This window comes from Scyliorhinus torazame, chromosome 5 (genome assembly GCF_047496885.1).
Source record: "Scyliorhinus torazame isolate Kashiwa2021f chromosome 5, sScyTor2.1, whole genome shotgun sequence".
In the NCBI taxonomy this organism is placed as follows: domain Eukaryota; kingdom Metazoa; phylum Chordata; class Chondrichthyes; order Carcharhiniformes; family Scyliorhinidae; genus Scyliorhinus; species Scyliorhinus torazame.
Window position 1 is genome coordinate 144,120,393 of NC_092711.1, and position 27,997 is coordinate 144,148,389.

At 48.9% G+C, this 27,997-nt stretch overlaps 1 protein-coding gene and 1 long non-coding RNA gene across 2 annotated transcripts; both read right to left on the reverse strand.

Moving 5' to 3' along the window:
* On the reverse strand, positions 1 to 27,997 carry LOC140419978 (uncharacterized). Its single transcript, XR_011946119.1, has 2 exons — positions 27,889 to 27,997; positions 1 to 1,094 (listed from the first exon to the last, which is right to left on the reverse strand). It is a non-coding gene; the product is annotated as an uncharacterized lncRNA (long non-coding RNA).
* On the reverse strand, positions 19,926 to 21,159 carry LOC140421373 (uncharacterized; the record flags this gene model as incomplete). Its single annotated transcript, XM_072506038.1, has 1 exon — positions 19,926 to 21,159. A coding segment is annotated over one exon (987 nt), but the record flags the coding sequence as incomplete, so codon positions are not given.

Below are 27,997 nucleotides of genomic sequence, written 5' to 3' on the forward strand. Positions count from 1 at the left end.
TGCATGAACTGACACCACTTTATTCACAGATTAACAGAGCAAACAATTTACTTGAATCAATGTTATTCACTTTTGGAATTGAATGAATTAAGGGTCAGATTAATTATATCACCCCCAGTATCAGATAGGTCTGTTTGATACAGAACAGGGTTAAACCCAGTGTCCAATATTACAGGTCTCTGTGGCTGTTGGATGCCTGGTTTCACAGTACAGCTGACAAACCCACAGCTTCAGTTAACTTGTCTACCCAGGGTCTGTTTCTAAACCCTCATCACAACATATTACTTGGTTAGCTATTGTTTATATCATCATGGTCGGACAGCTCACACAAAGCTCAATCAGAAACTATGGTTCTTTCTACTGATTCCAGCTCCTACAAGGGGTCACAGCATCTCCAGCCCTCAGCTCTGTTACTGGGCTGTCACTGACATGAGCAACAGAGAGACAGCAAGTTTCCTGAGGCTTAAATGGGAAGTTGAAACTTGTAACTCAAGATCAACTGTGTAAGATCTCTGAAAAGATCAGTAACTTCAAAAGGTAAATTCTAAACCCAGTGAACAAACTAAAGAATCATAAGACAAAAACTTCAAGTTTATGACTTTTACTGCAACATACAAACTAGAAGCAACAATGCCTAAACACTATTTTTATAGGGAATGTATCGCTTCAACTATAAACAGAACGTTGCCCTTTTACTTTTAAGACAATCAAAAATCACACTCCATGGTTACGTCGCTGAAGTTGTCACTCAATTCTCCTGGAACCTGCCCAATGTGATTCTTCGTTCCTGTGTTTACTTCCATTCTATTCCTTTGCCTGACTGGCAATCCTTAACTCCAGAAGTGTCTTTTGCAGTGTTGGTTCTCCTGATGATATTCAGGTCCTGATAAATAATAATAATAATCACCCGGAGGAAACCCATGCAGACACGAGGAAAACGTGCAGACTCCGCACTGTGACCCAAGCCGGGAATCAAACCTGGCACCCTGGAGCTGTGAATCAACAGTGCTAACCACCGTGCCACCATGCTGCCCACAACCAAGTGACTCTTCCAAATCCTGAAGTCTTTTTTTTTCGGTAAATCATCTAATATCCTGTAAAACAAATGGAAATTAAGAACAGACAATTCTAGTTCCTATGAAACATTCTTTCCTCTCTCATCCCTCAAAAGCTGTAAATCGCCATCCAACACACTTTCTCCATTCTCACTCTGCTGTAATATTCATCCTCCCAATTCTCTAAAGGTGCTGATTCAGTCTGACTGACAGATCCATGCTAACTGCTTCCCGTCCTGGACAGAGGCCTGAAAATCTCCATGCAGGCTGCAAGACCGAAATATGTCTACATTACTGAACTCAAAATGTGTGCAACATACAGACGGGATTCACTTCCTTTCTCTTCAGTTGCTGCAAGTCACCAATGTCCCCTCAGAATGAGGAAAGAAATGGAAAGATAAAGTAGACTTGGAGCGGCTGCTGCCTCTTGTGGGGCATTCCAGAACGAGAGGTAATAGTCTTACGATAAGAGGTAGCAAATTCAAAACAGTGTTGAGGAGAAGCTGCTTCTCCCAAGGGCTGTGAATCTGTGGAATTCACTACCCCAGAGTGCGGTGGAGCTGGGTCAGTGAGTAAATTTAGGGAGGAGTTAGACAGATTTTTAATCGGGTTGAAGGGTTCTGAAGAACTCTCAGGACGGTGGAGTTAAGGCCAGGATGAAATCAGCAATGATCAAATGGCGGAGCAGACTCGATGGGCCAAATGGCCTAATTCTGCTCCTATATCATGACCTTATGAAAGCGGCAGACATTGATTTGCTCCCAGATGTTGCCCAGAGGAGGAAGTTTTAGTCTGAAACTCATTGTCCAACCTCCACATTGTGACATCACAAAGGAGCTCGTCCTCTAATTCAACCAAAAGGAATAAATCCGTTCCGCAGTGACGTCACTGCATTTGAGTGCACCCGCCCGGCGCGCGGATACAGGAGCCCCGCCCCCGTACGTTTTTCTCCCCTCCCCGACCCATCCTCAAGACAAGGTTTCCAGGCAACCGGCTGACAGTTCCGGTTATCGATGACTCCCTCTCTCCCGACCCGGGACTGCGCATGGTCTCAGGGAGAGGGGACTCTGCGCATGTGCAGAGGGAGCTCACCTCCGGTGACACTGCTGAGTTGTGACCAATAGGAAGGTTGGAGGGAAGGACCCTGCTTCTCCGCCAATCAGATCTCCCCCATTGTCTCAATGCGAAGCTGGACATGGAGGTTTCTGCCGAGCAAAGCTGTTGTTCCTCCGACCCTGAATGAGCTTGATCTTCACACAGACTCCTGTCTCCAACATCTGTGAGTAAAATACTTTCCTTTCTCTTCTCATTCTGACCTTCAATTGGTGACTTGCAATAACTGTAGAGAAAGGAAGTGAATTCAGGGAGGGTGCAGACTCTGCAAAGCTTGGCCCAGGTCTCTCTCTCTCTCTCAAAGACATTGACATCCTTTGCTCCCTCAGCTTGACACATTTATTTGTCTGGCTAAAAGGATGGTCTCTTTCCCAATGTTCACAATTAAAGGGCTGCTTTCCCCAGGAAATGGCTGACATTTAAGCGGACAGTAAACAGGACATATTCAACCCAGCCAATTACTTCCCTATCAGTTTATTTCCATCATCAGCAAACTGACGGAAGGAGTCATCAACAGTGCAATCAAATAGCACTTTACTGAGCAATAACCTGTTCACAGATGCTCAGTTTGGGTTCCGCCAGGGTCACTCAGCTCCTGACCTCATTACAGCTTTCAAACATGGATGAAAGAGCTGAATGCCAGAGGTGAGGTGAGAGTGACTGCCCTTGGCATCAAGGCAGCAGTTGACCGAGTATGACATCAAGGAGCCCCAGCTAAACTGGAGTCAATGGGAATTGGGGAAAACTCTCTGTTGGTTGGAGTCATACCTGGCACAAAGGAAGATGGTTGCGGTGGTTGGAGGTCAATCATCTCAGTTCCAGGAGTTCCTCAGGGCACATTCCCAGACCCAACCATCTTTAGCTGCTTCATCAATGACCTTCCTTCCATCATAAGGTGAGAAGTGGGGATTTTTGCGAATGACTGCACAATGTTCAGCACAGTTCGCGACAACTCAGATAATGAAGCAGTCCAAGTCCAAATGCAGCAAGACCGGGACAGTATCCAGATGTGGGCTGATAAGTGGCAAGTTACATTTGTGCTATACAAGTGTCAGGCAATGACCATCTTCTACAAAGGAGAATTTAACCACCGCCCCTTGACATTCAGTAGCATTACCATCACTGAATCCCCACAACCAAGATCCTGAGGGTTACCATTGATCAGAAACGGAACTGGACCAGTCATATTAATACGGTGGCCACCAGGGCAGGTCAAAGACTACAGCGAGTAACGCACCTCCTGACCCCCAAAGCCAGTCCCCAAACCATAACAAGGCACAAGTCAGGCGTGTAATAGAATAATCACCACTTGCCTGGTTGAGTGCAGCTCCAACAACACTCAAGATGCTGCTCTACACCATCCAGAACAAAGCAGCCTGCTTGACTGCTCCCCATTCCACAAATATTCGCCACTGGAAAACTGTGGCAGCCGTGTATACCATCTATAATGTGCACTGCGGTAACTCACCAAGGTTCCTCTGACAGCACCTTCCAAACCCACAACCACTACTATCTAGAAGGACAGGAGCAACAGATACCTGGGAACCCCACGACCTGGAGGTTCGCCTCCAAGTCATTCACCAGACGGACTTGGAAATATATCGCCCTTCCTTCATTGTTGCTGGGGCGACATCCTGGAACTCCTTCCCTGACAGCACAGGAGATGTACCTACAACTCAAGGACTGCAGCGGTTCAAGAAGGCAACTCATCACCACCTTCTGAAGGGTAACTAGGGATAGCCAATAAATGCTGGCTGAACCAGCGACTCCCACATCCCGTAAATGAATTTTTAATTTTTTTATATTGGACAGAGATATATCTAGCGTTATATGGAATGTATTAGATATATTATTGATGGTTCTGTCATAAAATACATGTATTATTATTTCTATTTGTGTAATATAGTGCTGTACCTACATTATATATTTCCAATCATACAGTCATTGCAGCACTGACAGAATCCATTTGGTAACTCAAGTCAATGCTGACTCTCTGTACAGCAATCCAGTCAGTCCCATTCCCCCTCGATATCCCTGTTCACCTGATAGTTTATTTTCTTCATATTTTATTTTGAATTATTGATCATCTCGACTTCCACAACCCTTGTGGGTAGTGGGTTCCTGTTCATGACCACTCCATGACTAAATAAAATTCTTCCTCAGGATCTCCCTATCTCTAATCAGTAAATGTATTTAGATAGAGAGTCTCTACTCTTGTACGGGTTGTAATGAGTTTAGATTTGTTGATCAGCATCAATCAGCACCTTCATAAGAATTGGGAGGGGAAGGAAGTGAATCCAGTCTGTACATTACACACATTTATCGTCCAGTAACATAGACATATATCTGTCTGGCAGCCTCTGTGTCCAGGACAGGAAGCAGTGAGCATGGATGTGTCAATCAGCCCGATTCAGTGTCTTCAGGAGAATTGGGAGGGGGAATATTAGATACAGCAGAGTGAGAATGGAGGGAGAGTGTGTGGAATGGAGATTTAGGGAATTTGAGGGAAAGAGAGAGAGCAAACAATGTTCGATAGAAACTAGAATTGTCTGTTCTGAATTTCTAGCCTGTACTGACAGTGATGACTTTTGTCAAATCTTCTTGCAGGAACTTAGAATAAGAGGGGCTTGAGGCCGATATCTCAAACTAAATATCACGTCAAGAACTGACTAAGTCACACAATTCTTGGGAACCAAATATCATCGGTCTTTGAATCTAGAAGGAGAAATGTTTGTCTATTCTGTCTGCTTCAAAAGATTTTAAACATCAGTGTGTCTGGAAAAGCACTGAGACACACACACCCGAGTGAGACTGTTACAGAGCACTGACTGTGGAAAGAGCTTTAACCAGTGACACAGTCTGAAAAAGCATCACACAATTCACATCAGGGAGTGACTGTACACGTGTTCTGTGTGTGGACGAAGCTTCAACTGATCGTCCAACGTGGTGAGACGCAAGATCACCCGGACCATGGAGAAACCATGGAACTGTGAAGACTGTGGGAAGGGATTCAAAGGCCCGTTCGGGCTGGAAAGGCATCAACGCAGTCACACTGGAGAGAAGCCGTTCACCTGTTCTGTACGTGGGAAGGGATTCACAGCCCCACATGAGCTGGAAAGGCATGAACGGAGTCACACTGGAGAGAAGCCATTCACCTGCTCCCAGTGTGGAAAAGGATTCACTGACATTGGCAACCTGCGGAGACACGAACGAGTTCACACTGGAGAGAGGCCATTCACCTGCTCGGACTGTGGGAAGGAATTCACTCGGTTATCCCACCTACAGAGACACCATCGAGTTCACACTGGGGAGAGTCCATTCACCTGCTCGGTGTGTGGGAAGGGATTCACTCAGTTACCCAACCTGCTGGTCCACCATCGGGTTCACACCGGGGAGAGGCCATTCACCTGCACTGTGTGTGATAAGGGATTCACTCGGTTAGCCCACCTGCAGACACACCAGCGAGTTCACACTGGGGAGAGGCCATTCACCTGCACTGTGTGTGGGAAGGGATTCAGTCAATTATCCAGCCTGCTGAGCCACCATCGGGTTCACACCGGGGAGAGGCCATTCACCTGCACTGTGTGTGGGAAGGGATTCAGTCAATTATCCAGCCTGCTGAGCCACAATGTCACTCACACCAATGAGAGACCCTTTTAAATGCTCTGACTGTGGGAGTGGGTTTAAAAGCTCTCAGGTGCTGATGATCCACCAGCGCCTTCACACTGAGGAGAGACCGTTCAGCTGCTCTCACTGTACAAAGAGGTTTAGAACCTCATCAAATCTGATGAAACATGAGCGAGGTCACACCTAACCATGAAGTAGAATACCTGGAGGCCTTGTTCATTGTGGCCATGGACTTTAACCAGGCCAGCTTCAAGAGTGTACTGCCAAAATTCCACCAACACATCTCCTGTCCCAACAGGGACCCCAACATCCTTGACCACTGCCACACAAACATCAAGGGCGCCTCTCGATCCATCCCCCAACCGCACTTCGGGAAATCGGACCACAAGACGGTGCTCCTTCTCCCGGCATACAAGCAGAAACATAACGGGAGAATCCAATTAAGAAGGTTGTGCAATGCTGGTCTGCGGCAACGGAAGAGCTCCTGCGTGTCTGCTTGGAGTCAGTGGACTGGTCCATATTCAAGAACTCAGCAGCCAACCTAAACGGGTATGCCAGCACCATCACATACTTCATCAGCAAGTGGGTAGAAGATTGCGTGAAGAAGGTAGTACGTTTGTTACCCAACTAGAAACCATGGTTTAATCGGGAGATTCGGAAGGCCATATCTGAGGAGTTCAAGACAGGTGACCCTGACCTATACAAGAAATCTAGATGCGACCTCTGCAAAGCGAACAGGGACATCAAAAGACAATGCCAGACTAATTCAATGCATTCTATGTTCACTTCAGCAGGAAACCAACAAGCCTTTGTCAACTGGCACAGAGATGAGGAGAAATTTCTTCAGCCAGAGAGTGGTGGGTCTGTGGAATTCATTGCCACAGAGGGCGGTGGAGGCCGGGACGTTGAGTGTCTTTAAGACAGAAGTTGATAAATTCTTGATTTCTCGAGGAATTAAGGGCTATGGAGAGAGAGCGGGTAAATGGAGTTGAAATCAGCCATGATTGAATGGTGGAGTGGACTCTATGGGCCGAATGGCCTTACTTCCACTCCTATGTCTTATGGTCTAACTGCCCCAGCAGCCTTGGGCACACCCATACCCACCGTCACAGCCTCCAAAGTCAGATTGGCCTTCTTGAAAGTGAACCCTCGGTAAGCGGTGGGTCCTGACAGGATCCCTGGTCGTGCACCCAGGTCCTGCACGGACCAATTGGCGGATGTGTTTCCGGACATCCTCAATCTCTCCCTACTCCGTTTCAAGGTTCCCACCTGCTTCAAAAAGACCACCATCCATACCGGTGCCAAAGGAGAACCAGGCAACATGCCTCAACGACTACCATCCGGTGGCCTTGACATCGATCATTATGATGTGCGTCGAGAGGTTGGCCATGAGACACATCAACTCCAGACTCCCAGAGTGCCTTGATCCACTGCAATTCGCATACCACCGCAACCGGTCCACCGCAGACGCCATGGCCCTACCTGTCCACCACAGATGCCACCGCCATCTCCCGGGCCCTACACTCATTCCTGGAGCATCTCGACAACAAGGACTCCTATGTCAGACTTCTATTCATTAACTACAGCTCCGCCTTCAACACCATAATCCCAGGCAAGCTCATATCAAAACTCCAAAACCGAGGACTTGGCTCCTCCCCCTGCAATGGGATCATCAACTTCCTGACCCACAGACGACAATCAGTAAGGATAAACAACAATGCCTCCTTCACGATAGTCCTCCAAACCGGTGCTTCACAAGGCTGCGTACTTAGCTCACTATACTCACTGTACACACACGACTGTGTGGCAAAATTTGGCTCAACCTCCACCTATGTGTTTGCTGATGACACGACCGTAGTGGATCGGATCTCAAACACCGATGAGTCAGAGTACAGGAGGGAGATAGAGAACCTAGTGGCATGGTGTAACAACAACAATCTCTCCCTCAATGTCAGCAAAACTAAGGAGCTGGTCATTTACTTCAGGAAGCAAAATATCGTACACACCTTGTCTGCATCAATGGTGCCGAGGGGGAGATGGTTGACAGCTTCAAATTCCTCGGTGTGCACATCACCAACAATCGGTCCCGGTCCACCCACGTCGATACTACGACCAAGAAAGCACAAGAGCGCCTATACTTCCTCAGGAAACTAAGGAAATTCAGCATGTCCACATTGAATCTTACCAATTATTACAGATACACCATAGAAAGCATCCTATCTGGCTGCAGCACAGCCTGGCCTGGCAACTGCTCGGCCCAAGACCGTAAGAAACTACAGAGTCGTGAACACAGCCCAGTCCATCACACAAACCCGCCTCCCATCCATTGACTCTGTCATGGCTTATATGTTCCCAGTGCCCCATTCTATCCCTGCAGCCCTGCAATTTAGTTCCCTCAAATGCCGATCCAATTTCCATTTGAAATCCTGCATTGTCTTCATTTCCACACAACACCTTCCCCTTACAGGTAGCGAGTTCCAGGTCATTACCATTCGCTGCATCAAAATATTCCCCGCCCCTCCAACTCGATTTTCAAATTTGCTGATGACACCCCTATAGTGGGTCGGATCTCAAACAATGACGAGACAGAGTACAGGAATGAGATAGAGAATCTGGTGAACTGGTGCGACGACAATAATCTCTCCCTCAATGTAAACGAAGGAGATTGTCATCGACTTCAGGAAGCGTAGTGGAGAACATGCCCCTGTCTACATCAATGGGAAAGAAGTAGAAAGGGTTGAGAGCTTCAGGTTTTTAGGTGTCCAGATCACCAACAACCTATCCTGGTCCCCCCATGCTGACACTATAGTTAAAGCCCACCAACGACTCTACTTTCTCAGAAGACTACGGAAATTTGGCATGTCAGCTACGACTCTCAACTTTTACAGATGCATCATAGAAAGCAAACTTTCTGATTGTATCACAGCTTGGTATGGATCCTGCTCTGCTCAAGACCGCAGGAAATTACAAAAGGTCGTGAATGTAGCCCAATCCATCACGCAAAACAGCCTCCCATCCATTGACTCTGTATAAAATTCCCGCTGCTTCGGAAAGGCAGCCAGAATAATTAAGGACCCAATGTACCTCGGACATACTCTCTTCCATAAGACCATAAGACATAGGAGCGGAAGTAAGGCCATTCGGCCCATAGAGTCCACTCCACCATTCAATCATGGCTGATTTCAACTCCATTTACCCGCTCTCTCTCCATAGCCCTTAATTCCTCGAGAAATCAAGAATTTATCAACTTCTGTCTTAAAGACACTCAACGTCCCAGCCTCCACCGCCCTCTGTGGCAATGAATTCCACAGACCCACCAATCTCTGGCTGAAGAAATTTCTCCTCATCTCTGTTCTAAAGTGACTCCCTTTTATTCTAAGGCTGTGCCCCCGGGTCCTAGTCTCCCCTGCTAATGGAAACAACTTCCCTACATCCACCCTATCTAAGCCATTCATTATCTTGTAAGTTTCTATTAGATCTCCCCTCAACCTCCTAAACTCCAATGAATATAATCCCAGGATCCTCAGACGTTCATCGTATGTTAGGCCTACCATTCCTGGGATCCGTGTGAATCTCCGCTGGACCCGCTCCAGTGCCTGTATGTCCTTCCTGAGGTGTGGGGCCCAAAATTGCTCACAGTATTCTAAATGGGGCCTAACTAATGCTTTATAAAGCTTTAGAAGTACATCCCTGCTTTTATATTCCAAGCCTCTTGAGATGAATGACAACATTGCATTTGCTTTCTTAATTACGGACTCAACCTGCAAGTTTACCTTTAGAGAATCCTGGACTAGGACTCCCAAGTCCCTTTGCACTTCAGCATTATGAATTTTGTCACCGTTTAGAAAATAGTCCATGCCTCTATTCTTTTTTCCAAAGTGCAAGACCTCGCACTTGGCCACGTTGAATTTCATCAGCGATTTCCCCTCTCCTAAACTCTCTAAATCTTTCTGCAGCCTCCCCACCTCCTCCATACTACCTGCCCCTCCACCTATCTTTGTATCATCGGCAAACTTAGCCAGAATGCCCCCAGTCCCGTCATCTAGATCGTTAATATATAAAGAGAACAGCTGTGGCCCCAACACTGAACCCTGCGGGACACCACTCGTCACCGGTTGCCATTCCAAAAAAGAACCTTTTATCCCAACTCTCTGCCTTCTGCCTGACAGCCAATCGTCAATCCATGTTAGTACCTTGCCTCGAATACCATGGGCCCTTATTTTACTCAGCAGTCTCCCGTGAGGCACCTTATCAAAGGCCTTTTGGAAGTCAAGATAGATAACATCCATTGGCTCTCCTTGGTCTAATCTATTTGTTATCTCTTCAAAGAACTCTAACAAGTTTGTCAGGCACGACCTCCCCTTAGTAAATCCATGCTGACTTGTCCTAATCTGACCCTGCACTTCCAAGAATTTAGAAATCTCATCCTTAACAATGGATTCTAGAATCTTGCCAACAACCGAGCTTAGGCTAATTGGCCTATAATTTTCCATCTTTTTCCTTGTTCCCTTCTTGAACAGGGGGGTTACAACAGCGATTTTCCAATCCTCTGGAACTTTCCCTGACTCCAGTGACGTTTGAAAGATCATAACTAACGCTTCCACTATTTCTTCAGCTATCTCCTTTAGAACTCTAGGATGTAGTCCATCTGGGCCCGGAGATTTATCAATTTTTAGACCTCTTAGTTTCTCTAGCACTTTCTCCTTTGTGATGGCTACCATATTCAACTCTGCCCCCTGACTCTCCGGAATTGGTGGGATATTACTCATGTCTTCTACTGTGAAGACTGACGCAAAGTACTTATTTAGTTCCTCAGCTATTTCCTTGTCTCCCATCACAAAATTACCAGCGTCATTTTGGAGCGGCCCAATGTCAACTTTTGCCTCCCGTTTGTTTTTAATGTATTTAAAGAAACTTTTACTATCATTCCTAATGTTACTGGCTAGCCTACCTTCATATTTGATCCTCTCTTTCCTTATTTCTCTCTTTGTTATCCTCTGTTTGTTTTTGTAGCCTTCCCAATCTTCTGACTTCCCACTACTCTTTGCCACATTATAGGCTTTCTCTTTTGCTTTGATGCATTCCCTAACTTCCTTTGTCAGCCATGGCTGCCTAATCCCCCCTCTGATAACCTTTCTTTTCTTTGGGATGAACCTCTGAACTGTGTCCTCAATTACTCCCAGAAACTCCTGCCATTGCTGTTCTACTGTCTTTCCCACTAGGCTCTGCTCCCAGTCGATTTTCGTCAGTTCCTCCCTCATGCCCCTGTAGTTACCTTTATTTAACTGTAACACCTTTACATCTGATTTTACCTTCTTTCTTTCAAATTGGAGATTGAATTCTACCATATTATGATCACTGCCTCCTAAGTGCTCCCTTACTTTAAGATCTTTAATCAAGTCTGGCTCATTACATAACACTAAGTCCAGAATGGCCTGTTCCCTTGTGGGCTCCATCACAAGCTGTTCCAAAAAGCCCTCCTGTAAACATTCAATGAATTCCCTTTCCTTGGGTCCACTGGCAGCATTATTTACCCAGTCCACCTGCATATTGAAGTCCCCCATGATCACTGTGACCTTGCCTTTCTGACATGCACTTTCTATTTCGTGGTGCATTTTGTGCCCCCGGTCCTGACCACTGTTAGGAGACCTGTACATAACTCCCATTATGGTTTTTTTGCCTTTGTGGTTCCTCAACTCTACCCACACAGACTCCACATCATCTGACCCTATGTCATTTAGTGCTATTGATTTAATTTCATTCCTAATTAACAAGGCAACCCCGCCCCCTCTGCCCACCTCCCTGTCTTTTCGATAGGTTGTGAATCCCTGGATGTTTAAATGCCAGTCCTGAACCCCCTGCAACCATGTCTCTGTGATGCCTACCACATCATACCTGCCAGTCACAATCTGGGCCACAAGCTCATCTACCTTGTTCCGTACACTGCGCGCATTTAAATATAGCACCTTTAATTCTCTATTGACCGTCCCTTTTTGTTTTCTTAGTGTGGTGGACCTTGGTTTACTGAGCCTTTCCATACACTGTCATATTTTGTGGGATGGGGACTATTGTAACCTCTCCTGAGTTTTGTCTTTTCGTGCTTTTTTGTATTCCTAAGCAGCTACTCTTCCCACTGATTACTTCACCTCTTGGTTCCCTGACTTTCCCTTCCCCCCAATGACGGGAGTGAGGCTGAGTAGGTTCTTTGGGGTGGAGGACAGATGTGGGAGGTGCTCAGGAAGCCCGGCGAACCATGTCCATATGTTTTGGTCATGCCCGGCACTGGATGGGTTCTGGAAGGGAGTTGCGAGAACTATATCTAAGGTGGTGAAAGTCCGGGTCAAGCCAAGCTGGGGCTAGCACTATTTGGAGTAGCGGACGAGCCGGGAGTGCAGGAGGCGAAAGAGGCCAGCATTCTGGCCTTTGCGTCCCTGGTAGCCCGGCGAAGGATCTTGTTAGTGTGGAAAGATGCGAAGCCCCCCAGTGTGGAAGCATGGATAAATGATATGACAAGGTTTCTCAGGTTGGAAATGATAAAATTTGCCATAAGAGGGTCTGTGCAGGGGTTCTCCAGGCGGTCGCAACCGTTCCTAGACTATCTCGTGGAACGTTAGATGAAGTTCGGTCGACAGCAGCAGCAACCCGGGGGGGGGGGGGGGGGGGATAGGGAAGGGGGGTTCTTAGGGGGGTCATCTGTGCAAGAAAAACATAAACGATCCGGAAAACTGAAATGTACGGGAGGAATCCAATGTACAAAGTTCTGTATCATATTGATTTGCCATGTTTATGTCCTGTTTTGTGAGTTTTTTCTTCTTTTTTGTTGGGGGGGGGGGGGTTTGTTTATATGTTTGAAAATTCTGTTAAAAATTCTTAAACATTTTTTTTAAAAAAAGAGGTCGCCTTTAAAGCACGCCAGCCAGTGTTGAAATATTACAGCCGAGTTCTCCGCATGGGGGCTGAGTTGAAGGCACTCTGGGTTGATTCGGAGATCCATCCTTCCAGTTTCAGTCTAATAGATTAAATTGATGCGCAATCAATTACACTCAAGACTAAGTGATTTTATAACTGAAGTCTTTAATCTACTCGAACTTGTTCCCCAGCAGCTTCGGTACAGAAAGTGAAGGCTGCTGGGACGCACCGTTTCTTATACTCTGCCTGTCAGGGCGGAGCTATGTAACAACAGCCAATGGTAGACTCCTGGGTCGAACCAATGGTCATCAGCCTCTTTGGTACCGCAATACCTGGTACTACCACACTGTCCGACCATGATGACCATATATAAATAGCTAACCAGTTAATCTGTTATGATGAGGGTTGAGAAACAGACCCTGGGTAGACGAGTTCAGTGAAGCTGTGGGCTCGTCAGCTGTACAGTGAAACCAGGCATCCAACAGCCACAGAGACCTCTAATATTGGACACTGGGTTTAACCCTATTCTGTATTAAACAGACCTATCTGATACTGGAGGTGATATAGTTAATCTGACCCTTAATTCATTCAATTCCAAAAGTGAATAACATTGATTCAAGTACAGTGACTACCTTGGCAATCTGTCAGTAAAGTGGTGTCAGTTCATGCAGATCCGTGTCTGAACTCAATTTCATGACTTATTTTTGTTACTGACGAGGGTGACTCTCCCTCTCTTCTCTCCTCTATATTTCTCCTGCCTGTCTGTCTCTGGTGCTCCTCTCTCTCTGGTGCCTCTCTCTCCCTCTGTCTCTCTCAGCTGCCTCTCACTCTCTGTCATCAGTGCTTAGGAAGGCAGGTGGGATAGTTTCCTTTGGTAGCCGAGGGCCAAGATTATAAGAACAGGGACATTGTGCTGGAACTGCATCAAACACCAGTTAGACCACAGCCGGAGCACTGTGGACAGTTCTGGTCACCACATTACAGGAAGGATGTGATCACACGAGAGAGGCTGCAGAGGGGATTTCTGATGATGTTACCCAGGATGGAGAATTTTAACTATGAGGAAAGATTGGAGAGGCTGGGGTTGTTCTCATTGGAACAGAGGAGGCTGAGGGGAGATTGAATTGAGTTGTGTGTAATTCTGAGGGGCTCAGATAGAGTGAATATTCCCCTCAGCAGAGTCCAACCCCTGCAGTCAAATATGAAGTCGCTGGTGTGTCAGGAAGTGGGATGAGTGAGTGACTCTCTATCCGCACAGAGAACATGGAAACAGCAGCTCCCCAGTTTGAACTCGCTGGTGTGTCAACAGGCTGGGGGATTGGCTGAATTCCATCCCACTCCTGGAACACTTTTCAATGTCCTCTCCCCAGTGCCAGCAGGCTGCCTGACTGAGAGAAGCTCTGTCCACAGACAGAGCAGATGAATGGCCTGTCGTTAATATGTTGATGCTGGTGTCATATTGATATTGTTCATTCCGGGGACTTCCGGTGACAACATGTCGGTGGATGTCACACGTTAGGTGGCTCCTGCGAGAGTCTCGGATTTTGGGACGTTTATCCCCAGTTTCGGGGTAGTTTTTAAATGAATTGTGGTGGGACGTCATAAGGAGGCTGACGAAGTCCCAGAGGAAAGGTGCTGGAAAGAAGGGGGCGAGCGAAGGTCCGCTGGCGAGTGCTGCTGTGAGTCCTGCAGGAAAGAAGGTGGCGGGGGCTGGGTCGTCGGGTGGGGCCGCTCCCCTCACCGGGGAAACTCTGACCGAGGTGATGTCAGAGCTTCAGACATAAGTAGATATTACCCCTTTGAACTGAATTGGCCACATTCCTCTCGGAGGTCTGTTCTATTCTCTGAGCCTCACCCATTTGTCCCGGTTGATCCTCGGTCGTTGCTGAAACGGAATCTTCGAGGCTTGGTTCTTATTCTCCTTCTGACCCGTGTCCCAGACAGGTCAAATTTACTCTACTTCGAACTGTCGAATGACATCTTTCTTCTAACCACAGATCCATTCTTCAGACATTGTGGTTCAAGGTGTCAACTCAGATTCTGCTCAGCATTTCATCGGTGGTTTGGGAGGCTCTGAAAGCGGTCATGGGGGGGGGGGGGGGGGGAGTATCCTGTTTAAGGCCAAGGTGGATAGGAAGGAGAGGGAGGAACGCCAACAACTGATGGAAGAGATTTTGGAGGTGGATGGGAGGTAGGTGGGGGACCAGGACCCAGGGCTCCTGGCAAAGAGGAAGGAGTTGAAGGCGAGGTTTGACCTATTGTCCACAGGGAAAGTGGTGCATCAGCTGAGAAGGGTGAGTGGGGCTGTCCGAGTATGGGGAGAAGGAAGAGTGTGGGTCAGCTATGTAGGGAGGCTGTAGCAAGGGAGCTAGTTCGGGTGCTGCACAGGATGGAGGAGTTGGTGGAGGCTCCGGAACAGATTAATAAAGGTGTTCGAGGAGCTCTATAGGGACTTGTGTAAGTCGGAGCCACCAGAGGAGGAGTGGAAGATGATGGAGTTTCTGGGTGGGTTAGAGTGCCCGAGGTTGAGGGGGGTGGAGAGGGCAGGGTTGTAGGAGCCGATAAGGGTGGAGAAGGTGAAGGTGGCGATTGGGAGGATACAGGCAGGGAAGGCAGTGGGACCAGATGGGTTCCCAGTTGAATTTTATAAAAGATTTAAGGATAGGCTGGCGCCTTTGATGGTTAATGTTCAAGGACGCAATGGATAGTGGTGCCTTGCCGCAAACGATGGGGCAGGTGTCCATCTTCTTGTTGCTTAAGAAGGGCAAAGATGACTTCCGGTGGCGGCCATGGAGTGAGAGGTCGCTTATTTGGTAGCTCCCGCTCGTGGTGGAATTTTGGGACCTTTTCCCCTGACGTATTGGGGATTTGATTGGTAAAATTGGAGACTGGTGAGGTAGAGGAGAAGAATCCCCCACCAGTTTATGGAGTCTTGGACCAGAAGTGGTCTGAAAAGGAGAGATTGTTGGGCAAAGAAGGGAGTGAAGACTGCACAGGAAAACATGGCGGAGGCTCGGGGACTGGGATTGCCGGCCCAGTGGTCAATGGAGCAGCTGGTGAAATTCCTTCAGCAGAGCTTCGCCAAGCAAAGACAAGAGTACCTGGACCCGATTAAGACAGGGATTGAACGGGTGGGGCAAAGATTGGAAGCCCCGGGACAGGTGATCCAGAAGGCGGAAGAGGCGGTGGCTGAGCACGAGGACCAGCTAACCGCGATGGCAATGGAGGGACCACCAGAATAGGCTGCAAGAGAAGGTGGAGGATCTGGAGACAGGTCACACAGGCAGAACCTGAGGATCGTTGGCCTCTCAGAGGGCATTGAGGGATTGGACGCAGGGGCATACGTGGCGCTTATGTTCGAGAATCTGCTGGGGGAAGGTTTACTCGACCCTTGGAGGTGGGCAGGGCGCACAGAGCACTTGCAAGGAAGCCACGGCTGAATGAGGCGCTGAGGGCGATGGTGGTACTAATGGTGGTACGAATGCCCCGGTTCCTGGATAAGGAACAGATCTTGAGGTGGGCCAGGCAGACGAGCTGCGGTAAATGGGAAAATAACGAGCTGCACATTTACCACGACTTGGGTGCGGAACTGGCCAAAAGAAGGTTGAGCTTCAACAAAGTTAAAACGGCCTCTTTAAGAAAGGGGTGAAGTTCGGCACGTTGTAACCAGCTCGTTTGTGGGTTACTTACAAAGGGCAAGAACGTTGTTTTGGATCGCCTGATGAGGCGAAGAACTTTGTTAAGGACAGGGGATTGGCAGGTGATGGAGGACATTGAACTTGGGGGCGAGTAATTCTGTGCCTATGCTGCTAAATTTATTTTCTTTATGGGCTGTGTATGCAGTGTTTTTGTCCAATTTTGGGGCCGCTGTTCAGTTTTGCATGCGGGTTAACTTTGTTCTTGTGGGGGGGATGGTGGGTGGAATTTTCTTCTTTGTGTTTGTTGGGAATTGTTATGTTTTGCATACGTCTGTTCGAGCGGGAAGGGGGGGGGGGGTGAGATCAATGGGGGAGTAGGATGCTTGGCACCATGGGCGGGGGTTACCAGGCTAGCTGGGTGGGCTAGCTCAGTGGGGGCCGAGCAGGTGACTAGTTTAGTATGGGTGGGTTGGGATTGCACTTTTGTTAGTGGGGGGGGCGGGGGGAGAATTGTTCTGCTGACAGGGGAGGGACTGGCATTGGGAGACAAATTGGAGGCCAATGACAGTGGGTGCCAGGGCACGGGCCTGAGGAGGCGCGGGACGCGAGCTGGAGGCTGGCCTAAGAAGGGTGATGGTTGATCGGCGGTGGGAAGGGGGATGCCCCCGACCAAGCTAATCACATGGAATGTGAGAGGTGCTGAATGGGCCGGTCAAGAGGGCTCGTGTGTTCCCGCATTTGAAGAGGTTGAAGGCGGACGTGGCAATGTTACAAGAGACACACCGGAGGGGAGTGGATCAGACTAGGCTGAGGAACGGGTGGGTCGGGCAGATATTTCATTCGGGGCTAGACTCGAAAACTAGGGGGGGTTGCGATCTTTTTTTTAATATAAATTTAGAGTACCCAATTCATTTTTCTCCAATTAAGGGGCAGTTTAGCGTGGCCAATCCACCTAACCTGCACATCTTTGGGTTGTGTGGGTGAAACCCACGCAGACATGGGGAGAAAGTGCAAACCCCACACGGACAGTGACCCAGGGCCGGGATTCGAACCCGGGTCCTCAGCGCCGCAGTCCCAGTGCTAACCACTGCGCCGCATGCTGCCCCTCAGGGGGTTGCGATCTTGATTAATAAGTGGGTGTCATTTGAGGTAGGGAATATAGTGGCGGACTCAGGGAGTAGGTATATCATGGTGAGTGGGAAGCTGGAGGGTTGCCGGTGGTATGAGTGAATATTCACGCACCAAATTGGGACGACGCGGAGTTTATGAGGCGGATGTTGGGGAAGATTCCAGACCTGGATTCGCATCAGCTGATCATGGGGCGGGGGTGGGGGGGTGGAACTTCAATACGGTTATAGATCCGAGGTTGGATCGGTCGAGTTCAAGGACCGGGACGGTGCGAGCCGTGGCAAAGGAGCTAAAGGGGTTTATGGAGCAGATTTGATGGGGGGGGGGCGGGTTGACGTGCACAAAGTGTATTCCCGGATTGATTTTTTTCATTTTGAACAAGGCTTTGCTGGAGGGGGTGGTGGATACCGAGTATTTGGCGATTGTTGTATCGGATCATGCCCCACACTAGGTGGACAGGGCGCACAGAGCACTACGGGATCTACGGGTGAGCAAGGAGTAGGGTCAGCGACCGCGCTGGAGATTGGATGTAGGATTGTTGGCGGACGAGGGGGTGTGCGGGTGGGTGAGGGAGGCCATCCAGAATTATTTGGAGATAAATGACACGGGGGGTTTCGGCAGCAGCGGTGTGGGAAGCGCTGAAGGCGGTGGTTGGGGGGGAGCTAATTTTGATACAGGCTCATAGGGAGAAGGTGTAGCGGGTAGAGATGGATAGGCTGGTTAGGGAAATACTCCAGGTGGACAGAAGGTATTCTGAAGCCCCGGAGGCAGGGTTCTTGAAGGAGCGGCAGAAGCTGCAGATGGAGTTTGATCTGTTATCCACAGGTCTGTTATCCACAGGGGAGGTTTCAGAAATTTACAGAGAACTTATGGAGTGGGAGGAAACCCAGTTAGGTGAGCTAAAGTGTAAATGGGAAGATGAGTTGGGAGGGGAGGTAGAGGCGGGTCTGTGGGAGGATGCTCTGAACAGAGACAACACGTCCTCATCATGTGCCAGGCTCAGCCTGACACAATTCAAGGTGGTTCATCGGACACACATGACGGTGTCCCGGATGAGCAAGTTTTTTGGGATAGAGGACAGGTGCGTGAAGTGCGCGGGAGGGCCTGCAAACCATGTCCACATGTTTTGGGCATGCCCGAAGCTTAGGGGACACTGGCAGGGATTTGTGGATGTCATGTCCATTGTGCTAAAAACAAGGGTGGTGCCGAGTACAGAGGTGGTGATTTTTGGAGTTGAGGAAGATCCAGGAGTTCAGGGGGCGAGAGAGGCTGACGTCTTGGCCTTTGTCTCCTTGGTAGCCCGGAGACGGATATTGTTAGCATGGAGGGACTCGAAGCCCCCGAAATCATGCGTTTGGGTTAGCGACATGCCTGGGTTTCTTCAGACTTGGGAAAATTAAGTTCACCCTGAGAGGATCAACGTTAGGGTTCGTTCGGAGGTGGCAGCCGTTTATCGACTTCTTCAGAGAAAACTAAACTGCCAGCAGAGGCAATAAAGGGAGGGGGGGTGATGGGAGAGGGGGGAGTTCTGCTATGTTGTGTCTAGAGTAGGCGGGAGCAGTGGGAGATGGAGGGATGTTTAAGCACTGAACTATGTTCACTATATTTGTATCGCTTATTGTTATAAAAGTATAAATGCCTTAATAAAATGTTTTTTAAAACTTTTCCCCTCGCACCTTAAACCTCTGTCACATGGTAATTGACTTTTCCAACCTGGGAAAAGCTTCTGACTATCCACTCTGTCCATGCCACTCAGAATTGTGTAAACTTTTATCAGATCGTCCCTCAATCTCCGTCGCTCGAGTGAAAACAATCCAAATTTATCCAACCTCTCCTCATAGCTAATACCCTCCAGACCAGGCAACATCCTGGTAAACCTCCTCCGTACTCTCTCCAAAGCCTCCACATCCTTTAGGTAATGTGGTGACCAGAATTGTAGGCAATATTCCACGTGTGGCCTAACTAAGGCTCTGTACAGCTGCAGCATGACTTGCCAATTTTTATACTCAATGTCCCGACCAATGAAGACAAGCATGCCGTCTGCCTTCTTAGCTCCTTATCCACCTGCGTTGCCACATTCAGTGATATATTTATTGTAATTTCCCAACCTACCACAGACAACTTGCCCCTCATAGCATGACAGTTTCCTTCTGCGAGAAACACCCAGATAAATTAGACAAAAGAACCCTGTAACCACCACAGCCCATCTTCATGGCAACGTGGCTGCTTTGGGAACTAAATATCTTCCAACGTGCAAACACCTTTTCATTCTGTGCTCCTCGTCAAACTTGGAACCAGGTAATCGCAACGAGGCTCAAAAATGGTCAGCCCACCGGAGGCAGAGGTGTTAGACCGGCCAGTCCAGCAGAAAGAAACCCTCCAATCATCACCATTCACCAGATGTCAGAATGAACAAAATGCAGTCCTGGATGTCAGTGAGAGCAGAAACAATAACAACGGAGCCAACATCTGTAATTTATTGTGAAATTGTTGGAGTCACAACAGGTGTGATGAATCACAAACCCCCTCCCCACATTGAGAGCAGATGAATGGTCTCTCACCAGAATTAACTTGCTAGTGTCTCCGTAGTTGGGACGGATCATTGAATGTCTCCCCTGCTCAGAGCAGGTGAATGGCTTCTTCCAGGTGTGAACTCGCTAGAGTTCCTGCAGGGTGTATGGATATCTAAATCTCTTCTCTCACTAAGAGCAGGTTAACGCCTTCTCCCCTGTGTGAACTCGCTGGTGGCTCTGCAGGTGGGATAACTGAGTGAATCCCTTCTCACACTGAAAGCAGGTGAATGGCTTCTCCCCAGTGTGAACTCGCTGGTGTCTCTGCAGGTGGGATAACTGAGCGAATCCCTTCTCACACTGAGAGCAGGTGAACGGCCACTCCCCAGTGTGAACTCGCTGGTGTGTCAGCAGGCTCGATGAAGTAGTGAATCCCTTCTCACACTGAGAGCAGGTGAACGGCCTCTCCTCAGTGTGAACTCGCTGATGTCTCCGTAGGTCGGATGATTGAGTGAATCCCTTCTCACACTGAGAGCAGGTGAACGGCCTCTCCCCAGTGTGAAGTCGCTTGTGTGCCAGCAGGCTGGATAACCGAGTGAATTCCTTTTCACACCGAGAGCAGATGAATGGCCTCTCCCCAGTGTGAACTCGCTGGTGTCTCCGCAGGCTCGATGAAGTAGTGAATCCCTTCTCACACTGAGAGCAGGTGAACGGCCTCTCTCCAGTGTGAACTCGCTGGTGTGTCTGCAGGCTGGATAACCGAATGAATCCCTTTTCACACCGAGAGCAGATGAACGGCCTCTCCCCTGTGTGAACTCGCTGGTGTCTCCGCAGGGTGGATGAAGTAGTGAATCCCTTCTCACACTGAGAGCAGGTGAATGGCCTCTCCCCAGTGTGAACTCGCTGATGTATCTGCAGGGCGGATGAATCACTGAATTCCTTCTCACATTGAGAGCAGGCGAACGGCCTCTCCCCAGTGTGAACTCGCTGGTGTGTCTGCAGGGCGAATAACCGAATGAATCCCTTCTCACACACAGAGCAGGTGAATGGCCTCTCCCCAGTATGACTGCGCCGATGAGCTTCCAGCTGAGATGGGGCCCCGAATCCCTTCCCACAGTCCCCACATTTCCACCGTTTCGCCAGGGTGGGGGTCTCCTCGTGTCTCTCCAGGTTTGTCGATCAGTTGAAGCCTCATCCACACACAGAACACGTGTAACGTCTCTCCCGCTGTGAATGGTGTGATGTTTTTTCAGGCTGCGTAACTGGTTAAAGCTCTTTCCACAGTCAGTGCTCTGGAACACTCTCACTTGGATGTGTGTGTCTCGGGGCTTTTCCAGTCATACTGATGTTTTGAAGCCGACAGAAAAGACAAACATTTCTCCTTCTAGATTTAAAGTCCGGTGATATTCAGTTCCAAGGAATTGAGAGACTCAGTCAGATTGAGACGTGACGTTTGAGATTTCTGTCTGTAATTCCTCCTCTTCTAATATCCTGTAAAAACAATTTACAAAAGTTACTTTTCTTCTCCTAATCTTGGAGAAGGTATCCTGAGGGTAACGACAGTCTGGCCGTGGGGTTAATCCTCCGGGTCCTCAGTCTTATTGAGGAATGTCCCCTTGGGTCTATTGTGGTCATGATTCTTTTGTATTTTTGTTCTTTTGGGAGGGTTTATGTGTTGTTGACTTTATCCTACTCTGGTACAGACGGGGCTTTTACCTGTGAAAGGAGCAGTTTGAGGAGACTTTGGTGCCTCTGGTGTAAAGAGAGTTGGAGGAGGGGGTAATGGCGCACGCCCGATTGTGGTGTGAAAATCTGTTCCTGTCTCGCTGTCGCCTAACCAATGGCGGCAGTTAATCTGCAAATTTTCTCAAGGAATATACGGGGCATCCATCACCCTATCAGAAGGAAAAAGATCCTCTCCTTTCTTACGGAGAAAGTCAACATAGCTTTATTACAGGAAACCCATCTGGATTATGAGGAACACTTTAAATTGAGGCGGGATTGGATGGGGCAGTTTTTTTTCACCTCTTTTTTATCGAGTCGCAGACTTGTGGCAATGCTTATTATACACTATCCAAGCAGTCAGGGTAACTCTGCCGATTACAATGTGCATGTCAATTTCCTTTGTGCCGGTCACCCCATCACCCGTCCCCCCATCTCCCGTCCCTCCCCTCCGCCCCCTTCACTCGTCGTTTCTGGGTCCTTTCCTGGGCCCTTCACTGTACAATGGGAGTTATCTGTTATTTACAAGTGGACAGTGCCCTCCCTTCCCCCCCATTGATGGGCCTCCCCCCTTCCACCCCACGCACTCCCTGTCCTGTTTTAAACCTTCCCTTGGGGGTTCCTCTTCTTGTGTTTTTGTTCTAGGCTCTCTGTGTCAGTTCGTTTCTGGTTCTCCCTCCTTGTCCCAGTAGCCATCCCCCCTCCCCCACTTTTCCTGCCTGCTCCCTGTGATCCCGTTGGCCCCCGTACGCCCACCTCCCTCCCCAGTGTTCCATTGGCTGCTGGCTTCAAACAGGTCCTGGAACAAGTTGGTGATTGGCCTCCAAACTTTGTGGGAACCATCCTCTGACCCTCGGACGGTGAACTTGATCTTCTCCATGTGGAGAAATTCCGATAGGTCTGCCAGGCAGTCTGCAGCTGTGGGTGGTGCTGCTGATCGCCAGCTGAGCAGGATTCTCCAGCGGCCGATTAGAGAAGCAAAGGCAAGGGCGTCCACCCTCTTCCCCATGAGTAGTTCTGGCTGGTCCGATACCCCGAAGACTGCCATTTGTGGGCATGGCTCCACCCTCATAACCATGGACATTGCCTCTAAATAGTCTGTGCAGAATTCGACAAGTCTGGGGCATACCCACAACATGTGGGCATGGTTTGCCAGGACCCGCTGACACCATTCACATTTGTCCTCCATCTCCGAGAAGAACCTGCTCATTCGGGTTCTTGTCAGGTATGCTCTGTGCACAACATTCAGCTGCATGAAGCTTAGCCTTGCGTAGGAGAAGGTGGAGTTGGTCCCATTCAGTGCTTCGCTCCAGAGTCCCCACCCTATTTCCGTCCCTCGCTCTTCTGTACATTTTTCCTGGGTTTGGTCAAGTAAGGAGCGCATCCTGATGAGGAGTTGTCCGTACAGGACCCCACAGTTTCCCTTCCCCAGACTGTCTGCGTCCAGTGACTCCTCTTGCACTGTGCTTCTCAGGGTTTCTGGGTGTGCTGGTGTCTCCTTGCGGAGAAAGTTTTTGACCTGCAGCTCATCTCTGTTTGGTAGGTCCAGTCTCTCCATCAGCTCCTCTAAGGTTGCTAGTCTATTTCCCGTGTAAAAGTCCCTAACCATCAGTGTTCCCCCATCCTGTCTCTACCTCTTGAAGGTGGTGTTGAGAATGGCTGGTGCAAACCTATGGTTGCCGCAGATGGGGGCCATGATGGACACATCGGTCAGACTGAAATGCTGCCACATCTGGTTCCAGGTTTTCAGGGTAGCTCCCACCACTGGACTGGTGCTGGCGGGGATGGGAGTGTTGCCGTGACGAGGGCCCGGAGGATCATTCCTGTACATGAGGACTCGTCCATCATCAACCATTCCATGTCAGGATCCTTTACCCATCTCCCCACTCTTTCGGTCGTGGCTCCCCAGTGATAGTATTGCAAGTTCGGGAGGGGGGAGGCCTCTCATGTTTCTTCTCCATTGTAGTACTGTTTTAGGGATTTTTGAATTCTTGCCCCTCCGCACAAATGCCATAATCACCTTATCTATTGAATGGAAAAAGGCCTTGAGGATGTAGATCGGTAAGGATCGAAACAGGAAGAAGAACCTGGGCAGTACATTCATAGATAGAATTTCATAGAATTTACAGTGCAGAAGGAGGCCATTCGGCCCATCGAGTCTGCACCGGCTCTTGGAAAGAGCACCCTACCCAAGCCCACACCACCCTATCCCCATAACCCAGTAACCCCACTCAACCAACACTAAGGGCAATTTTGGACACTAAGGGCAATTTATCATGGCCAATCCACCTAACCTGCACATCTTTGGACTGTGGGAGGAAACCGGAGCACCCGGAGGAAACCCACGCACACACGGGGAGAACGTGCAGACTCCGCACAGACAGTGACCCAGCCGGGAATCGAACCTGGGACCCTGGAGCTGTGAAGCAATTGCACTAACCGCTATGCTACCGTGCTGCCCGATTCATCTTGATCATCTGCATCCTCCCCGCCAGGGAAAGCTGGAATCCATCCCATCTCTGTGGGTCGTTTTTGACTTCCTCCGCCAGACTGGTCAGCTTCCACTTGTGGATCCGTGTCCACTCGTGGGAAACCTGGATCTCCAGGTAGTGGAATTTGTTTTGGGCTATTTTAACTGGGAGGCCCTCCAGCTCTGCCCCTCCCCCTCACCGGGAAATCTTTGTTTTTGCCCAGGTTGAGTTTGTAGCCCAAGAAGATTCCGAACTCTCTCCGGAGGGGGGGGGGCGGGGGGGGGGGGGGGAGGGTGTCTCGGAGGACTATACTCCCGGTAGAAGGCCTCAAATGCTTGGTTGACCTATTTTGGTTGGGCTGCGGGATGGCTATGGTTGGGCAGCACGGTAGCACAATGGTCAGCATTTTTGCTTCACAGCGCCAGGGTCCCAGGTTGGATTCCCGGTTTGGGTCACTGACTGTGTGGCGTCTGCACATTCTCCCCATGTCTACGCGGGTTTCCTCCGGGAGCTCCGGTTTCCTCCCACAAGTCCCGAAAGGCATAATGTTAAGTAATTTGGACATTCTGAATTCACCCTCAGTGTACCCGAACAGGCGCCGGAGTGTGGCGACTGGGGGATTTTCACAATAACTTCATTGCAGTGTTAATGTAAGCCTACATGTGACAATAATAGAGATGATTATTATACCAGTCTGCCTCTGTTATCCTTTACCTGGACTATTTCCCTCGAGGCTGCCTTCTTTCTCAGCTGGTGAACCAGCAGGCGGCTAGCCCTCTCCGTGCTCATAAAAGGTCCCCCGTGTCTGGTGGAGTTGGTGCACTGCCTTCCTAGTGGATAGCAGGTGAAAGTTCTTTTGCAGCTTCTTCCTCTCCAGCAGAAGCTCTATGGTCAGAGCCTCGGAGTATCGTCTGTCAACCTCCAGAATGGAGTTGATCAGTTGCTGCCTAACCGCTCTCTCTTCCCTGTCTCTACGAGCCTTTTGGTGATTATTTCTCCGCTAATCACAGCCTTCAGTGCCTCCCAGAATGTGGAAGGTGAGACTTCCCCGTTCTGGTTGTTAGTGATGTACTTGCCGATGGCCGGTGATGTTTTCTGGCAGAAGACCTTGTCGGCCAAGAGGGTCGTGTCCAACCTCCATGTGGGGCATTGGGCTTGGCCCGTCTCCAACCTCACATCCATGTAATGTGGAGCGTGGTCTGAGATTACAATCATGGATTATTCCGCTCTAGCTATTTCTGGAAGCACCGATTTCCCCACAACAAAGAAGCCGATGCGAGTGTAGACCTTGTGTACTGGTGAGAAGAACGAGAATTCCTTCTCATCCGGGTGTAAGAATCGCCAGGGATCCACTGCCCCCATCGGCTCCATGAACTGCCAGGGATCCACTGCCCCCGTCTGCTCCATGAACCGCCAGGGATCCACTACCCCCATCGGCTCCATGAACCGCCAGGGGTCCACTACCCCCATCTGCTCCATGAACCGCCAGGGATCTACTGCCCCCATCTGCTCCATGAACCGCCAGGGATCTACTGCCCCCATCTGCTCCATGAACCGCCAGGGATCTACTGCCCCCATCTGCTCCATGAACCGCCAGGGATCCACTACCCCCGTCTGCTCCATGAACCGCCAGGGATCCACTGCCCTGTCTGCTCCATGAACCGCCAGGGGTCCACTACCCCCATCGGCTTCATTAAAATGAATGTGTTGCCCAGACTGTTGTACCCTCTGCAAATGCTGCCTATACTGCTGTCAACCAGAGTCATTAAGGAAATTAATGGGATGATTAGTACATTTATCTGGAACAAAAATAAACCTTACCTCAAGTTTGTTAAGCTCCAAATACCAAGAGAGGGGGGGGGGGGGTCTCCCGAATATCAGGCTTTATCAATTGGCCTCTCATCTTAGGTTCACACGGAATTTGGTTACGATAGACCCAACATCCATCAGGCTCGATATGGAAGCAGGCCAGTCTGTTCTCCCTCTATCCAAAACTGGCACAGACTGATTACGGAATGTATCCCATTGGAATTTCTAATGTCTACTTCATTCTAAGTCTGATGCATTTGTTAAATTATGAGACCCCTATCTCAAATACATGGGCTCCAATCTGGCTGACTTGCTCCTCCAGGGCTTTCCATCAGTGAATTCAATTCAACTGAGCCCAGAGTAGGGCACAGTGAGGCACAGTGGTTAGCACTGCTGCTGCATAGAGCCAGGGTCGCAGGTTCGATTCTTTGAGTGGCTGTCTGTGTGGAGATGCGCTTTCTCCCTGTGTCTGCGTGGGTTTCCTCCGGGTGCTCTGGTTTCCTCCCACAGTCCAGAGATGTGCAGGTTAAGTGGATTGGTCATGCTAAATTGCCCCATAGTGTCCAAAGATGTTAGGTTAGGTGGGTTGACGATGATCAATGCACTGGATTATGGGAATAGGGTGGGGAGTCTGTCTCGGTGAGTGCTTTTTCTGAGGGTCAGTGCAGACTTGATGAAGCGAATGGCCTCCTTCTGCACTCCAGAGATTCTGCGTCATCTCTGTTATTTTAATTTGACTATGCTGTTAGTCTGTTTTGTAATATTTTGGGGTGTGCATTGTTACCCTTCTGTTTTTATATAATCTTACCCTCTTTCCCCACTCACTATGTTAACCTGTTAACTGGTTGTTCAATTGATCCGGCATTTCACATAGCAGCTCTAGTCCCAAAAATATCCTGCTACAAATTAATTCTCAATGTGTTGCTTGTATTTATGCGGCAATATCAGTTGTTCTACACTATACCCATTTTCCATCAATATTTCTGTTAGTCTGTTGCTGCATTCATTATTTAAAAAAGTTTAAAAAACAGAACTAAATAAATGTTAAAAGTCCATCCAACTCATCCTTGAATATATTCAGTGACTCCCAGACTCCACTGGTCCCTGTGGAAGAGAAAGCCAGAGACTAACAACCCTCTGAGGGAAGAGATAACTGGAAATATAGAAATGGGGACAGTTCAATATTACACAACCATAAATAATAATCAATGTATTTTATTACAGAACCATAATTATCTAATCTGTACCATTTAAAAATACTAGACATATCTGTCTCATATTAATTTACTGTCCCTTAAATGTCAGCCATCTCCTGGGGAAACCAGCCTTTAATTGTGAACATTGGGAAAGAGACCATCCTTTTAGCCAGACAAATAAATGTGTCAAGCTGAGGGAGCAAAGGATGTCAATGTCTTTAAGAGAGAGAGAGACCTGGGCCAAGCTTTCCAGAGTCTGCACCCTCCCTGGATTCATTTCCTTTCCCTTCAGTTGCTGCAAGTGACCAATTGAAGGTGAGAATGAGAAAAGAAATGGAAAGGGGGAGAAAGGAAAGTGTTTTACTCACAGATGTTGGAGACAGGAGGAAGTTTCACCTCAACGTCCGCTTTGTGACGTCACGAGAACCCCTGAATCAGCCAATAATAATAATCACTTGTCACAAGTAGGCTTCAATGAAGTTACTGTGAAAAGCCCCTAGTCGCCACATTCCGGCGCCTGTTCGGGAGGCTGGTATGGGAATTGAACCGTGCTGCTGGCCTGCCTTGTTCTGCTTTCAAAGCCAGCAAATTAGCCCTATGCTAAACCAGCCCCAGAATCACTCTGTTCAACAGTGACGTTTTGGGGTCTCAGTGCGCAGGCCCGGCACGCGGACACGGGAGCCCCACCCCCACCAGTTTTCACCCTGTACCTCCTCGAGACAAAGGTTTCCAAGAAACCGGCTGACGGCTCCAGCCAGAGCGAGAAGCAGCTCGGTGATCTCCCCCTGGCCCAGGAATGCGCATGTGCCAAGGAAGAGG